Source organism: Arachis hypogaea, chromosome 13 (assembly GCF_003086295.3).
Source record: "Arachis hypogaea cultivar Tifrunner chromosome 13, arahy.Tifrunner.gnm2.J5K5, whole genome shotgun sequence".
Taxonomy (NCBI): domain Eukaryota; kingdom Viridiplantae; phylum Streptophyta; class Magnoliopsida; order Fabales; family Fabaceae; genus Arachis; species Arachis hypogaea.
In genome coordinates, this window is record NC_092048.1 from 144,930,765 (window position 1) to 144,946,648 (window position 15,884).

General features: G+C 35.4%; 1 protein-coding gene across 6 annotated transcripts; it reads left to right on the forward strand.

The window, feature by feature from the left end:
* The first annotated feature begins 5,256 nt into the window (after positions 1–5,256).
* LOC112792648 (uncharacterized) lies at positions 5,257–13,796 on the forward strand. 6 transcript variants are annotated; one of them, XM_025835965.3, is made up of 5 exons: positions 5,314–6,124; positions 6,360–6,847; positions 7,036–7,328; positions 11,147–12,323; positions 12,592–13,796. In XM_025835965.3, the coding sequence occupies exons 3-5, from the start codon at positions 7,251–7,253 to the stop codon at positions 13,080–13,082; spliced, it is 1,746 nt and encodes a 581-aa protein (XP_025691750.1). In that variant the 5' UTR covers positions 5,314–6,124; positions 6,360–6,847; positions 7,036–7,250; the 3' UTR covers positions 13,083–13,796. The 6 variants fall into 6 exon arrangements, with proteins under 6 accessions (XP_072069410.1, XP_072069411.1, XP_025691750.1 ...); XM_072213311.1 differs by having other exon boundaries at positions 5,458–5,987; XM_072213312.1 differs by having other exon boundaries at positions 5,557–5,846.
* The last annotated feature ends 2,088 nt before the right edge of the window (positions 13,797–15,884 follow it).

Consider the following 15,884-nt stretch of genomic DNA (forward strand, 5'->3'; position numbering starts at 1 on the left):
TAATACCTGAAATCTGATACCAAATGATACAGAACGTATCAGGGTCTTTGTTTGCAACACCACCACAGGAATGCACACCAGAAATAGTGTCCCTCGTTGTGCATGCTGTCGTTCTTCCATTAGTGAGCATGGCAACCATTGGCAATGAACTTGGATGGCTGCCCTCGCTGACAGCATCGTGGCTCGCACCACCTCCCTTACCCATCTCTGTCGCGTGTGCATGCAACCTCCATTCACCATCGCCTGTTGAAACCGCCCCCTCTCTGAGGCGTGAATTCTTCTACTCGGTCGGCCTCTACCATCGACGGTTCTCCCAGCACCACTGTGGAGCTGTGATCATCACCGCACATCCTCTTCCCTATCGCACAACCTTGGGGTCTCACAATATGAATATACCATCCCATGTGTCTCCCAATCCTCTCTATTTCAAGTCCAGCATCAATTCCATCATTTGGGCGTATTTGTTGTTGGCACAATAGACTTTTCCTAGCTTTATTTATGTTAATATGGTCATTAATACGATTGGTCTACACAACTTTATTGGAGTTCATAACACCCAAACTCCATTTATTGTTGCTCGTTATTTCTAACTCAGCTACCACATGACTTCTATCATAATCCCACGATAATGTTCTATCCGAATTAGCATCCGCGCTTTTGGTAGGATATCCCACTAAGTCAGCCTTCTTCATAACTGAATTGATTGCCTTAATTGTCGTGTGTGTGTCGTTTTCTGATTTGAAAATTCTTTCCTCCAAAGCTCCTTTCCTCTTAATCGCGTGCAATTCATTTCTGTTATTGCTTTCAAAACTCCTCTATTTGTGATGTATCATATGAAAGCAAATAGGTATACCGTAGCATTCTTCTGCTTTGGTGACAGATATATGTCACTAATCCGCCCCGTCTAAGTAAACAAGCTATATAATTCTTTCTATGATATATTTTCTAGTAACCTGTCCATAAAAATAGTAAAAGATTTTTTCTCCAAACGAAAATACTCTTCTTGATTTCAAACTCTTAGATCCTTGCCTTAGTATTGTGGTTGTCTAACCTTACCCCTCTATCTCTCTTGTCCTCTTTTTCTCTCGTCTCTCTTACAACCAAAATTATAAATCATTAATTTCACATTAAGACATTTTTTAAAACTGCTTTGTATTTAAATGTTGATTATCTATCTATACGAATAATTGATGGCAAGAGTTTATTCTTCTTAGTCTTAATAGTTGATCATCCTTATCACTTGATTAGATCTCTGAGATCACAAAGATGTTAGTCATGTGCGTGTACTTTGGCCTTATAAGAGAATGACACTTTTATAGCACACATAATATAGTAGTTTCAGTTAACACAAGATTAAAAAAAAATGAGGAGGGAGGGGTATATCTAGCAGTATACAATTGATAAACTTGAATATTTTAAATAATTAAACTTTTTAATTTGGAAAGAAAAAAAAGAAACAACTAATAGATATTTGAAACTGAACATTCAAAATACACACTATACCCTAGATTAGTCTATATCTACTAACCTCCAATATCTAATCCAAGATCTTCATAGCCGCCACTATCAAATCGAAGAGTCAGAAGGATAGAATTGAAACCCTATACCATAACCTAATAGTAGGAGAGAAATATAGTAAAGAGATGTGAAAAATAACACGTAAATCAATATCTAAACCCTAACCTAATAATGTCAGAAGAAAGAGAAAGAGCATGCAATTAGCACATCTAGTATTAGTCTAAATATTATAATTTTAATAGGCGTATACAACATATTTTTAATATTTAATGTAGGATAGAGCATATTCCAAATGAAAAATATGTCAAGGTAATCTCTTATAGAAAAGTAGATATAGACCATTTATTTCAAATATTATTACCCTAGTACGGACTAATTTGTCAACTATTCTCTTCTATTTTTATAGTAGATTATCTCATTAGCACATTATAAATAATTATTCACTTAAGATCAGTAGAAAAATATTAGTAAACCTACTTAAAGGAATTGAAGCAACCATAATAAAATTATGGAAGGCCAAACAATTATTTGTTTTCAATTATCATCAAAATAGTATATAAGTTAGAGAATCATTTAATGTCATGCATCTTTTAAAAACCTACTTAATATTCAAAATATATTACTTGAACATATAATTTATTTTTTCACATCCTAAACCTCATTCAAATAATTAGTATATTAAGTGAGTAATCTTCTTTATAAATTCTAAGCTAGCAGCACTAGATATAAGGAACAAAGAGAATTAAAAGAGAAATAGCAATAGATATAAGCAATAAAGAGAATTGAAAAAGCAGACGAAGAGAGAGAAAAGGAAGATAGAGAACATGAAGCTAACAAAAACATGGGGTCAATGTAAGGAAAAAAGCAAGAATTAAAACAAAAAAAGCCTATGCATAGATCTAGGGGATGGCAGGCTTAGGTAATGAGCACACCTTCTTGTTTAAATATCATAATTTTAGTAGGCTTCCAATGAAGATACACACAAGATAAAAAAAAATGGGAAGGGAGGAATATATCTAGTAGTATACAATTGAGAAACTTAATTTTTTGAAATAGTTAAACTTTTTAATTTAGAAGGGAAAAGAAAGGAAATAACTAATAGATATTTGAAACTGAACATTCAAAATACATAGTATAAACCCTAGATTAGTCTATACCTACTAAAATCCAATATCTAATCCAGCATCTTCATAGTCGCCACTATCAGATAAAAAAATGAGAAGGACAAATTTGGAACCCAATACCCTAACCTAATAATAGGAGAGAAATATACCAAAGAGGTGTGAAAATTAACACGTAAGCAAAGACAGCTCCCAAAGTATTATAATTTAAGTTGTACAAAAGGTTGAATTAGAAGGTAATGGTAAGAGTTCCTTAAAAAAAACCTAATGTTATGGAAAAACAAAAGGAAACCACGAATATTAAGGAAATAATAAAAATAAAAGAGACAATTACAAGAAGAAACAACAAGAGACAAAGGAAGACACGAAGATGAACAATGGACGACACAGGGAATGATGCGATTTTTTTTAATTAGGATAAAGAAGATCAAATATAGATTAATAAGGGTTAATCTGATACTTGAAATCTGATATCAAATGATACGGAATGTATCATGATTACGTTATGTATCAGGGTCTTTGTTTGCAACACCACCACAGGAACACACACCAAAACTAGTGTCCCTCGTTGTGTATGCTGTCGTTCTTTCATTAGTGAGCACGACAACCATTGGCAATGAACTTGGATGGTTGCCCCTGTTGACAGCGTCGTGGCTCGCACCACCTCTCGAACTGACTCAATCGCATGTGCGTGCGACCTCCATTCACCATGACCTGTTGAAACCGCCCCCCGAGGTGTGACTTTTTCTACTCGGTTAGTCTCTACCATCGACGGTTCTGCCAGTACCACCGTTAAGCTATGCATTATCACCGTACATCCTCCCCCTATCGCACAGCCTTTGGGTCTGACAATGTGAATATGCCGCCCCATGGATCTCCCAATCCGCTCCCCTTCAAGTCTAACATCAATTCCAGCATTTGGGCCTATTTGTTGTTGGCCCAACAGACTCTTATTAGCTTTATTTATATTAATATGGTCATTAATACTATTGGTTTGCACAACTTCATTGGGCTTCATAGCACCCAAACTCCTTTTATTATTGCTCGTTATTTCTAACTTAGCTACCACATGACTTCTATCATAATCCCACGATAATGTTTTATCAGAATTAGTATCCGCGCTATTGGTAGGATATCCCACTAAAATCAACCTTCTTCATAACTGAATTGATTGTCTTAATTGTCGTGTGTGCCGTTTCTTGATTTGAAAATTCTTTTCTCCATTCATTCAAATCTTCATGGTAAATTACAACACTACCCTTTCATTGTTTTTTCTCCCTAGCCATCTGCACCACACCACCATCTCTTCCGTTGCATCCCATTCCAACAAAAGCGGTGTACTCTCATTTTCACCATCTTTATTTTTATCTTGCCAGTCGTATATCCTCCTTTCATGATGACCCTACTATTTTCTTCCATATCATCCATCATCACATAATACACTGAACCATATACCTCGCTTCCAACTTTTTTAACGAACACATCGAATCCACTTATGCATATAATAATGTGTATCCATTCTTTAATATCATCAAATATACATGTATCTTTCTACACTTGTCCAACACTAAATAACAAATAGGATTTTGTTGCTTCGTCACACTTCACCGCCTCACTCCACTGTCCACTAATAGTTCAGAATGTATCTTTTAACTAAGCGTGTAGAGGAACTCCAAAGCATTTTAGCCACACCTATCTATTTTCGCTTCGTTCATTCTCCTCCTATCTCCATATGCTATAAAAATATTCAACAGACCATCCATGTTAAGTGTGAGCGCTTCTTTTGCACTTCGAATGCTATTAAAGGTCAGCAAGGCTTTGTACTCTCACATCTCACGAACCTTGACTACGTGAAGCCAGTCCTTTCGAATTGTTGCGTTCAACATGTCGAAGTCTATAGCTTTCGCCGTGACCCCAATAATACACTTCTGCAACCAGCTCAAGTTATTTCTTTTCACCGAGACTTCTACTTTCTTTCTCCACCCATTTTCATGTGGATCCTTCATGTTTTCTATCTTTTTCCTACTTTCCACGTGATCCCTTCCCAGAACAAGATTTTTCCCACGTTCGAATACTCCGTCATTTGCATGCCTCATAGTAGTTTCAACGTCTATCACGTTCTTTTCTTGAGTATTAATCTCCCTCATATATTTAGCTTCTCTCATAAAGATCTCCTTTCTTCTTAATCGTGTGCAATTCATTTTTGTTATTGCTTTCAAAGCTCATCCCATTTGTGGTGTATCATATGAAAGCAAATAGGTATATCATACCATTCTTCTATTTTTGTGACAGATATATGTCATTGATCCGTTTCGTCCACGTAAACAAGCTATATAATTCTTAGCTTCAATATATTTTCTAGTAGCCTATCCATAAAAATAGTAAAAGATTCTTTCTCCAAACAAAAATACTTTTCTCGGTTCTAAACACTTAGATCCTTGTCCTAGTGTTGTGGCTGTCTAACCCTATCCTTCTATCTCTCTCGTCCTTTCTCTCTCATCTCTCTTACCACCAAAATTATAAATAATTAATTTCACATTATGAATTTTTTTTAAAATCATTTGTATTTAAATGTTGACTATCTATCTATACAAATAATTTGATGGCAAAAGTTTATTCTTCTTAGTCTTAATAGTTGATCACCCTTATCACTTGATTAGATCCCTCAGATCACAAAGATGTTGGTCATGTGCATGTGCTTCGGCCTTATGGTTTCCCTTTCTTGCCCCTTTTCTTTTGTTACAATTTCGGGTATTTAGGTTTTCAAATGTTTTTGTTTTTCTTCTTCCAATCCTTCTCGCGTGTAACTTCCGAACTCAGGAACAACACCTCCCCCTTAGAGCCCATTAGGAATAGAGAAAGAGCAAAGAAAGCAAGAAAAAAATAATAAAAATAAATAAATAAATAACCTAGCAATAATTATAGATTTTATATACGAGAGACAACACGATACACAATTACTCAAAGCACACAAACGCATACACCCCATAACCAGAGAGAGAGAGAGAGAGAGAGAGAGAGAGAGAGAGAGAGAGAGAGAGAGAAAAGAAGCAGTGGGAAAAAACACAAACGAGAACCAAAAACCCAGAATCTAGAAAGGGAGAAAGAAACAGCTCTATCATATCACATAGCATACCAAATTCAACACAACACAGAACAAGAGAAAGAGAAGGGAAAAAAAAGGAAAAGAAAGAAAGAAAAAAAAAAGTACTTCCTTCAAAAAAAAAAAATATTTTTTATAGAATATTATACCATTTATTAAGATTGTTATTTTTGGTGTATTCGTGTTTCCTGTGAAGAGAGGTAGAGATCTTGTCCTCCTACAATGTCCACTTTGTAGCGGGCAAGGTAATCTCTTCCAGCAAATTTTCCCCTTCTAATCTCTTTCACCAATCGAAATTTCACGTTTTTTTTTTTGTTTTCTCGTTAACGCTTCGAATCAGAGCTTCTTTTCCCCCTTTTGATCGATACCCATTATTGCTTAGGTACCTAAAAGTGTTCGATTCTCTTTATTCCGTTTCAATTTTGCTGCTTTTTAATGCGCTTTCTTTCTTCTTCCTTTGTTTTTTTGGTATTATTCTCTCCACCGGGGAAGGAGGGGTTTTATTCAACGAACGTTTTCCAGAATTGGGATTAGGGTTTTCTTTCTATGCGAGTGTCTTTTGACGGGTATGTATGTATACTCAACTTGTTTGGTTTGGTGGATTTTCCTTTTTCTAGGGTTTCTTTGGATCGAAGCTCGGCAGTTGCGGAATTTGGAAATTTTCCGAGTGATTAGGGTTTTGATCAGAGTGTGTGATTCAACGGAAGACTGAGGGTTGCTCCTTCGTGAAATGGGCATGAGCTCTAGTCTCTTCAAGGGTTCAAATTGTGGATTTGGGGCTAAGGTGTTTGATCATTTGCACTTGGAGATTGCTTAAGATGGGGATGAACATTGCTACTATGAGCATGGAAGAGGATTGTCTATATCAGTGACAGTGATCAAGATTTTGAGAACGGATTTTTGAAACAGTACTAAAAGCCTTTCCCAGTCTTTCATTTTTGGTGTTCCCTTGTTCAGTCTTAGCTGGGGAATCGTTTTGGTTTCTGGCCTTGGCACGGAGGAAAAGTTGATCATTCTTTGTTTATAGTCGAGGAAACACAGAGGATCTGATTTTGGTGGTCCATTATTGTTTCTGAAGAAACCCTTTTGGATTGACATTGTTAGGGTGAGCTTAATACCATATCATAGTCCATAGTGCTCCCAAACTTATACTGATTGGGTTTGTGTTGAATCCTCATCTGTGGTTGCACTAGGACTTTACTGAGTTAGACTTAGATTGAGTAGTTGCTGTGCTCCGCAGTTTTGAATTAAGTTCCGAATAATAGTTTGAGCTGTTTTCATATTTTGGTGAAGGAAAGCAAAGCTTGGTGGTTTCCGAAATCCGTGTTTCTAGTGAGCAAGAGGTTTATGGAGGAATATTAAAACTGGAAATGAGTGTGATGACATGGTGCATGGACAGGAGCATAGTTGCTGTTTCGTTCCCTTTCTGGAACATTGCTGCTGGAAACTAATTGAAGCACTCTCAATTTTGGAAGGATTTTGCACTGGGCATATCTGGATTTTGTGCAATGTCGCGGTGCTTTCCATTTCCACCACCAGGATATGAAAAGGAAGCTAGAACAGATGAAGTAGACTTGTTAAAAAAGGTTATTATACTTTTTAATTCTATATTCACATGGAGTTTGACAATGTTAATTTGCATGATTATGTACACGAGACATTGGAGGAGACTAAGTGCTGTCATGCATTCTTGCTCAATTTAATCATAATATTGGATAATTTTCATGCCAAGTAATAATGAATTTGTTGCTTAGAGTCCACTACATAGGCTCTTTCAAACAATAACAACAAAGCCTTGTCCCACTAAGTGGTCTTTCAAACAATGACATACAGACCATTAGTAGAAAGGTATTGTTTAATTGGGGGTATGGATCCAATTTAGGATGATTAAAGATTACATCACAAATTCACAAAGGATTTTTGTTTTTTTGTTTTTTTGTTTTTTGGGAGAAAAGGGAGGGGGGGGGGGGGGTAAGACACATAGAGAGTGTGAGAACGGAGTACAACTAAGTTCATATCATACTGAATTTGATAGTTTAATCTTTTTTTCCTGCATGGACCAGTGGGGTTTGTTCATCTTGGTTTATGGAAGTTTTCGTTCATTTATGATATACTACTTCCCATAGTTGCATGTCATGTCAAATGTTCACTTTGTCATCTTATATGCTTATGTGATTCATGCTATATTTTTCTGTGTTTTGTCTGAAATACTTCTGGGCTGTGTCCAAAATTGGATTTTGGACAGTTTGGTGGAAGTGCATTGCTGATTATATAAGTTCCAAAGAGGATTGAGTGTAGAAATTATGTTCTTGCTGCTCTAGGAGCAAGGATATTTTGAACATTGTATGTATATCCTGTTCTATGCACATTGATCTCCTCACAAGTTTCATTAAATCCTCATTGTTATCTTGTCTTTCCCTGGAAACCAACATAGTTTAATTATTTTGATAGAAAACCATTGAGATTTATTATTCCCTTGTAAAACAGATATCTACTTTCATATTAAATTGATAATAGTGTTGATGTATCATTTGATTCATAGCTGCCTATAATAGTATTTAGCATGCTTGACAAAGTAAACACATATAGTGCAGTCATTCATACTACCATGCAAATTACTACTTTTGTTTTGGATTTTTGCTGGTTTTGCAGGGGAGTAGGTGCAGGTTCTCTAACCATAGGTTGTGATTTACGTGATGAGTGCTTTTGTTGTAAAACAGTTATCTTTGTGTTTGATGTTCTGTCTTCCGATTTAAAATAGTATGCCACGTTACCTATTTAAGCAAGGATCAGTATTGTTTGAGAGCAATGTTTTTTTTTATTTCTTGCTTCTGTCACATGGAATAAAGCCTGATTTTCAAATTTTTGGGTGGCCTACATAGATATACATCCTTCTTGTATGTTCTAACAATCATATTCTGCTGACTGATGTGGAATGATAGGATTTAGAGCGCTTTTGGTTGAAGGATACTGACAACCATTTGGGGAAAAGATCTAAAGGTTTTATGACCTGATCTTGCATATGATAGGAAACTTTAAAAGACTGGCCATGTTGACATAATAATAACAGCTTTTTGAAGTTTCAAAGACAGGCCACTGTTTGAAATGCCCTGTGTGTGTATTTTTAACTTAAGCCTAATCTGATGTGTATTCTAATATGGCACTAAAAACTTTGAAATAACTGCTGTTAGCTAAACCATACACTGGTCAAAAGGGGATCTAAATATCGGTTTGGTAAGCGAGAATGAGAATTTTGAAGCTGGTGTATTTTTGTTGTTTGTTGGGGGGGGGGGGGGGATGGGTATAGAATTTGGAAACTAAGGGACAGTTATAGAATCATGTGAGAGTTCAACAAATGCAAAAGTTCCTTTTTTTGAACTTTTTCATAAATAAAAACTAAAAATCAATGTTCCTTGTTTTGAACTCCTTTATTCGTAATCTCCCCTTCCCCTACCACACGGGGAATAATTGAAATGTGCCATATGATTGGTGTCCCAATCTCTCCTCCTCTAATAGGGTTGGTTAACAGGATGGTTCCTTGTTTCAATCTGTGGTAGGATCCCTTTTTTTTGGGGTGGGTATTGAATTTGGAAACTAAGGGACAGTTATGGAATCATGTGAGAGTTCAACAAATGCAAAAGTTCCTTTTTTGAACTTTTTCATAAATAAAAACTAAAAATCAATGTTCCTTGTTTTCAACTCCTTTATTTGCAATCTCCCCTTCCCCTACCACACGGGGAATAATTGAAATGTGCCATATGATTGGTGTCCCAATCTCTCCTCCTCTAATAGGGTTGGTTAACAGGATGGTTCCCTGTTTCAATCTGTGGTAGGATCCTTGTATCTGTAGCATTCCCTAACAGGTACCTCATGCCTTCAGGTTTGTAGGTAGTCGTCAATTCTTTGCAAGATGGGTTCTAAGGAGAGTTCAGGGTATATCTGATTAAGTACAGTTACTTTACAAAGCTCTTACCTTAAGCAAAGATGATTATGATATTTAGGTTTCTCGTGATTTAGCTGATCAGTGGCTTTTCAATGCCACTTCCCTCTCCAGCTGTACATGCAAAGGACAAAAACGACACCTGAGTAAATTATGTCTTTAAATTCTTAACAGCATATGAGGGAAATAATTTGAGATCAAATGGAAAGTAAAACCAAGTATCTTTTGTTCTTTGAGGGCATTCATTGTGGAGGTTGATTTTATCAAGATCAGTTAGATTAACAAATTGGTTGATATACTGAAGGGATTGTAGGGCAGAATATGGTCTAGTTGTGGAGATTATGACTGTTTGCTTGAATCTTCAACTAATATAAGTGTAAGATATTCAAAGCATGCTGCATCTTAACATGACCTTACATGAAACTGTATTCTTGTAGCTTGATATTATGTGCAATGATCAAGTTCTTAATATGAGTGTTTCTTTAGCCTTAACCTCAATGTTAAATGTTTAATACATACAGAAAGTGAATCTATATGAAGTGCTAATCATTTGACATATGGGATGACAGAAATGACTTTACCAGCAATGCTTTCCTCATTTGAATAATTAAATTTTAAGCTTCTCCTATTTTACTATGCATTGTCAAACAACAATAAAGCCTTATCTCTCTACGCAGTAGGTGGAGTTGTTTACATGAATCAAACAATGACATTGTATCCTACCATAGATTATTTCTGTGTTTAACTCACTTTTACTTCTATCCCTTTAAAATTCCACTCTGCACTAAAATGAAATTATTTTCACATATGAGCTGTTTAATGCTATAGTTTTTAGTTTGTCAAATGCACCATGTAGAAATTTTCTTATTTAGCATTAGGGCTTATCTTGTCACTTCATTTGGTAATGGGTGTGCAAAACCCTCACAAGAAGCTTCAGCTTTACACACAAATATCCTTAGTGAGTCCTAATTTCTAATTTTAAGAATTATATATGTCATTGATCCAATACAGTAGGCTAATATATTAACTGTGGTCTAGATGATTATGTCTTGTGATTAAGAAGAAGATTGCACAGGTCTATGTTTGCAGCCTTTATATATGAGCAACAAATTGATCGGGGTTTCACCTATTATCTTGCTCTTTGTTAAGTCAGGCATGATAATATATGAGGGTGTTGCGCTCTGTTTTTAAATCTCTGGGTTATTACTAGCCATTTATAATTGTCATGTATTGCAAAGGCTGTGAAATATTGTTAATTTGAATGGCCAGGTTTATCCTTTTAGAATGTTCATGCTTCTGTTGAATTGAAATATCTGGTGCTTGAGGCTGCTAAGAAATTTAGGCATTAAAATGAAGTACATGCTTATATTTGATCGAAATATTCTGCCTGTGTGTTGCTCCCAAGTTTGCTTAAATCTGCACCTAAAGTCTGAAATATCTCTTTACACCATGTGATCTTTTCAGGAAAAGCACAAAGAAAAGAAACATAAAAAGGAGAAAAAGGACAAAGAAAAGAAAGAAAGTAAGGAGAAGAGAGAAAAGGAAGGAAGGGATGGAAAACATAAGGAAAAGAAGGACAAAAAGGATAAACACAGAGAAAAGAAGAAAGATAGAGACAAGGACAAGGTCAAGGAGAAGGATAGGGACAAGGCAAAGGTGTTAGATAGAGATAACAGTAAAACAGGTACTGCGGATGACAAAGAATTTCCACGACATGCTGAGGGTCCAAATGTGGGTAAAGCCTACACAAAGGATTCCAGGCAAAATGATAAGAAGGGTACTCTTGTTGAGGAGAAACCTGCCAAACAGCATACCATTGACAATGGGGAGAAGGCCAGACAAAACAATCATCTGGCTAAGGAGAACAAGGATTCTAAAATCCTCATGGAGTTGGATAGGATGGTTAGGGGTGGTAACGGAGGAGCTGAAAATCATTTGGTTCAGTTCACAGATATAAACCACAGGAAAGAGGAGGAGGCTGTTAGGTTTGTGGGAAAGGGCAGTGGTGCTTGGCTTGATGGTAAGGAAAAACTCAAGGATAAGGCTTTTATTGCTAAGAAGATCGATGCAAAAGGAATCCCGGCTCAAGACCGACCTATTGCAAATGCAGCTGTTCAGAATCATGTTGGAAATTTTCATCCCAGAGTTGATGGAGCACCCAAAGTTTTGGAGAAGAATAGGACTTTGGAAGCTGGAAATATTCATCCCAGATTTGATGGATTATCCAAACTTACGGAGAAAAAAATTGAAAAGACTTTGGAAGCAAGCATTGAAGGGAAAGAGAAGGTTAAGGAAAAGAAAGATGAAGGAAAAGAAAAGGTTAAGGAAAAAAAAGATGAAGGAAAAGAAAAGGTTAAGGAAAAAAAAGATGAAAAACGGAGAGAAAAAAGGAAAGATAGAGAGAAGGAGAAAAAAGGGCATGGAAAGGACAAAGACAGGGACAAAGAGAAGAAAAAAGAGGAGAAAGCTATGGAGCATACCGAAGTTAAAAACATAGAGCTCAATAAATCAAAAGAATGCAACAAAGCTGGTCCTATAGGTTTAAATTCTTTGTCACAAGTCAAGAACGGCCATGAGAATGCTGTTTCTGGTGAAAATCCCAAGAAACGAAAGGATGTTGAATCAAATGGAGTTCCACGTGGTGAGTGTTATTTGTGATGCATTTTGATTACTAAATATTTTCAAATTGTATGTAAATATAAATGGGTTACACCTCTTACCTGGTTTGAATTAATATTGTTTAACACATGGAATAATACCAACATCCCAAGAGAGAATGTGGATTTATGATGATGTCAGATGTTTAGATTGTTATTTTAATTGTAGGTATCTTTTCAGTCACATTGATCTTGGCTCAGTGTTTTGCTGTTGGCTGATGAGTTGTCGTTAACTTTTGAATTTTCTTACAGCCAATGACAATTGGCCTAGTAAGCTGCCAAGACCATCTTCCTCTCACCTGTTCGCCGAAAATGGAAGGATATTGGAACCATGCCAAATTTCCATTCCAAATGCATCTGACAGGCAAGGAGGAGCAGCCCCTAATGTTAAGATAGAAAACAAGGCAGGCAAGATAAACGGCATCATTGCCACTCAGCCGTTTGAAGTTCCCTCAAACAAGAGCCATATTGCTCCTCCTGCACCAGCTGAACCGGTCATTGGAGCAACCATAAAACCCCCTCATCCGGATACCAAGTACCTAAGCCAGGTATATTCAATACCGAAAATGGAGGAGTGGTCTGGTTTCGATGATCAAGAATGGTTGTTTGGTAGCAGTAATTCTCCAGAAACGAGACGTGTGGTGGGATCTTCAGAGGTTACAGAACCACATCAAGTATGGGCAGAAGGTTTGCACATAGAGCCAGTAGATGTCTTTGCTCTGCCATATGTCATTCCATACTGATTGACTAAACGCATGATTAGCACATGATACTTCAATTATATAGTCGGCACGAGGAAACCCTCCTTTCTAGGCCCCCTATATGGGACCAAAACTGCAGCACGAGGGAGGAGCTAGGAACTGATTCCAAATTTCTTGAAAGCATTCTTTTGTTATTTGCACACACACTGCAACAAAGTAACCAGTGACTGCTGATTGCATTGATCTTAAAACTGTCTGGGGTGGTGACTTGTGAGTCTGACCAATCACTCACCTTGGACCAACTTTGTGTCACTATTAGTTGCATTGTTTGATGCATTGCTGCAGGGCCTGGTTTTGGGGTGCAATTCTTGTTATGCAGCCTTTGCAGGTTGTGGATATTGGGAGAGAGAGGAGAGGAGCGGAAACATGCTAGCTTGTGCATCATCTTGTTTATCTTATTTTTGTTGAGAGCTGAGGCACTGTTTCTAATTGAGGAATGAGAATGTAAGAAAAAGAATACATGTGTGGCCTTGGCAACTCCACCACAATTTTGATTTGTAACATATAGAACTTTCTTTTAAAAGGATATGTATGGTAGAGAAGGGAGCCCCCTCAAAAAAAAAAGAAAAAAAATGATCGGATTCATTCATTCAGTATCCTGTAAATTTTATTGGTCGTTTGAATGAGTGTTACTCCTAATATGGTCAAGGTTGATTTGAAATATATTCTTGAATAAAGGTAGCATACACTGGCCAACCCTTTGTCTTGAATTGAATATTTGAGGTGTAGTTGATATGCATTCAACAATGAACACCCTTTGTAATTGTAAGTCACCAAACTAGGTTTTGCAAGTTAGGTTCCTTTTCAGTTTTGGATGACAGGGACGAAAGAGAGAAAATATTACAAATTATAGTTAATAAGTTACTATTTGTACCCATAAAAGATAGATGTTGACAAATGTATCCATATAAGAATAAAATGATAATTATAACCACGGAAGATGGCTTCCGTGTGTTAAGAGTACCCGCACATTGGTTATAGAATTGGTCCGTTAGGGTATATTCTTGGCACACGAAAGTTATCTTTCGTGGGTATAATTGTCGTTTTATTCTTATATGAATACATTTGTCAGCATTTATATCTTTTATGGATATAAATGGTAATTTATTCTTTTTATAATTTTCCCCAATTTTTTTCTAAGACCCAAGCAACAAGTTTGGCAGAACACACCAACCTCATTAATGATTTATTATGTAAGAGTATATAAATGACTTCATAAGTAAGCTGTAAGCCTCTTCAAATTAAGTTCAAGGTGTAAAATTGTCTACCTTAATTTAATTTAATTTAATACTCCATACAACGAAGCATTTGAGTCAATTAAATACGAAAACTACTTTTTCCCAACCTCTTCTTCCGAATTCATTGCTATTTGGACACCCTCAAAAACCAATGGCTCCTACTATATATATAGGGTTGCTCATTTCTTATGAGTCATGACAATAATAAAAAAAGAAAGAATTTTTATTGTTAATTAATTTTAGAATCACATAAAAAATTAACTTGACCACTGCTAGATTTTATCATCTTTTTATTCCTATATGATTCAATACCATCAGTGCCTTGACTACCCAGTACTACTCTTGTCTTGTGTTCATGTTCAACGTGTAAATATCTTAATAAGCTCAATAATATGGCTTGCCACTTCCTTAGCTTCTTTCCTTTTTAGCTATAAAGCACGGATACTTCATTGATTTATCGTGTTCATGTATTGGACACATTTTAGACACGACACTCCTTCGATATGTGTATCTTTTATGTTCAATCGTCTTAATAAAAAATAAAAAATCTTTTCTAGACACGTTTGTACATACTTAAATATCATCACGTGTCAGTAAATCCAGTCTTTTCTTAACATATATTTTTGAAACGGATTTAAAAATAGTATATATTATCAATTATTAAAACAAAAAATATTTTAAAAATATTAAAAATAATTAAAAATTAATTTATATTTTAATATCAATAAAATATCAAAATATCATTATAATTTATCTAAAAATTATTTTATATTTTATATATATACAGTATTATCGTATCTTATAAAAAATTTTAAATTCGTGTATCTGCATATTTCGTGTCATGTCGTGTCCCTTATCCGTGTTCATATATGTGCAACATAACTTTTTGGTTAGTAGAGAGAGCGCCTTGATATTTTAATGAAAAGAAGATATTTGCAAGAACAAGGGAGGTTGAAGTTCTTGAATTAATTCGAAGGTTGTCAATTTCTATCATAAAAGAAGAATAAAAAAATTGAATGAAGGATGGCATTAAGAGTATAATTCACTTCAACTTTAAATGTAGATGGAGCCTAATTGTGATTTTTATATATTGTTGGGCAAACAATTCTTGTACAAATAATACAATATACCATGTTTATTTTTGGTAACATGAAAAAAAAAAAAAACGCATCCCAATTCCTAAATGCATATTATCCTCAATTGCTACATTGCATTGCATGTGCTAATTTACAAAATAGTACATTACATAATATTTATATTGAATACCACTGTAATACTTAAAAAAAATTACAATTATTTAATTATATTCGTTTTTTTTTTAAGTATCACTTATTCACTTACGCGATAAATGTGAAAAAGTAGTCATTTGACGGGAGGATATATAATTGTAAATAATAATAAAAAGCGGATTAGGTTATATAATTCATTTCATGAAACATTTTCAGATATTGGTGAACAGACGTAATATTAATAATCAGTACACAAAGCGAAGACCTGAAAGAAAATAAAATCTCGCTAATTAACTGAATCACATGCATGCATGGAC

Coding starts and splice junctions, on each gene's coding strand:
- LOC112792648 (XM_072213309.1), top strand. CDS start 7,251: ATGTCGCGGTGCTTTCCATTTCCACCACCAGGATATGAAAAGGAAGCT. Junction 7,329..11,146: donor AAGTAGACTTGTTAAAAAAG/GTTATTATACTT, acceptor TGATCTTTTCAG/GAAAAGCACAAAGAAAAGAA. Junction 12,324..12,591: donor ATCAAATGGAGTTCCACGTG/GTGAGTGTTATT, acceptor ATTTTCTTACAG/CCAATGACAATTGGCCTAGT.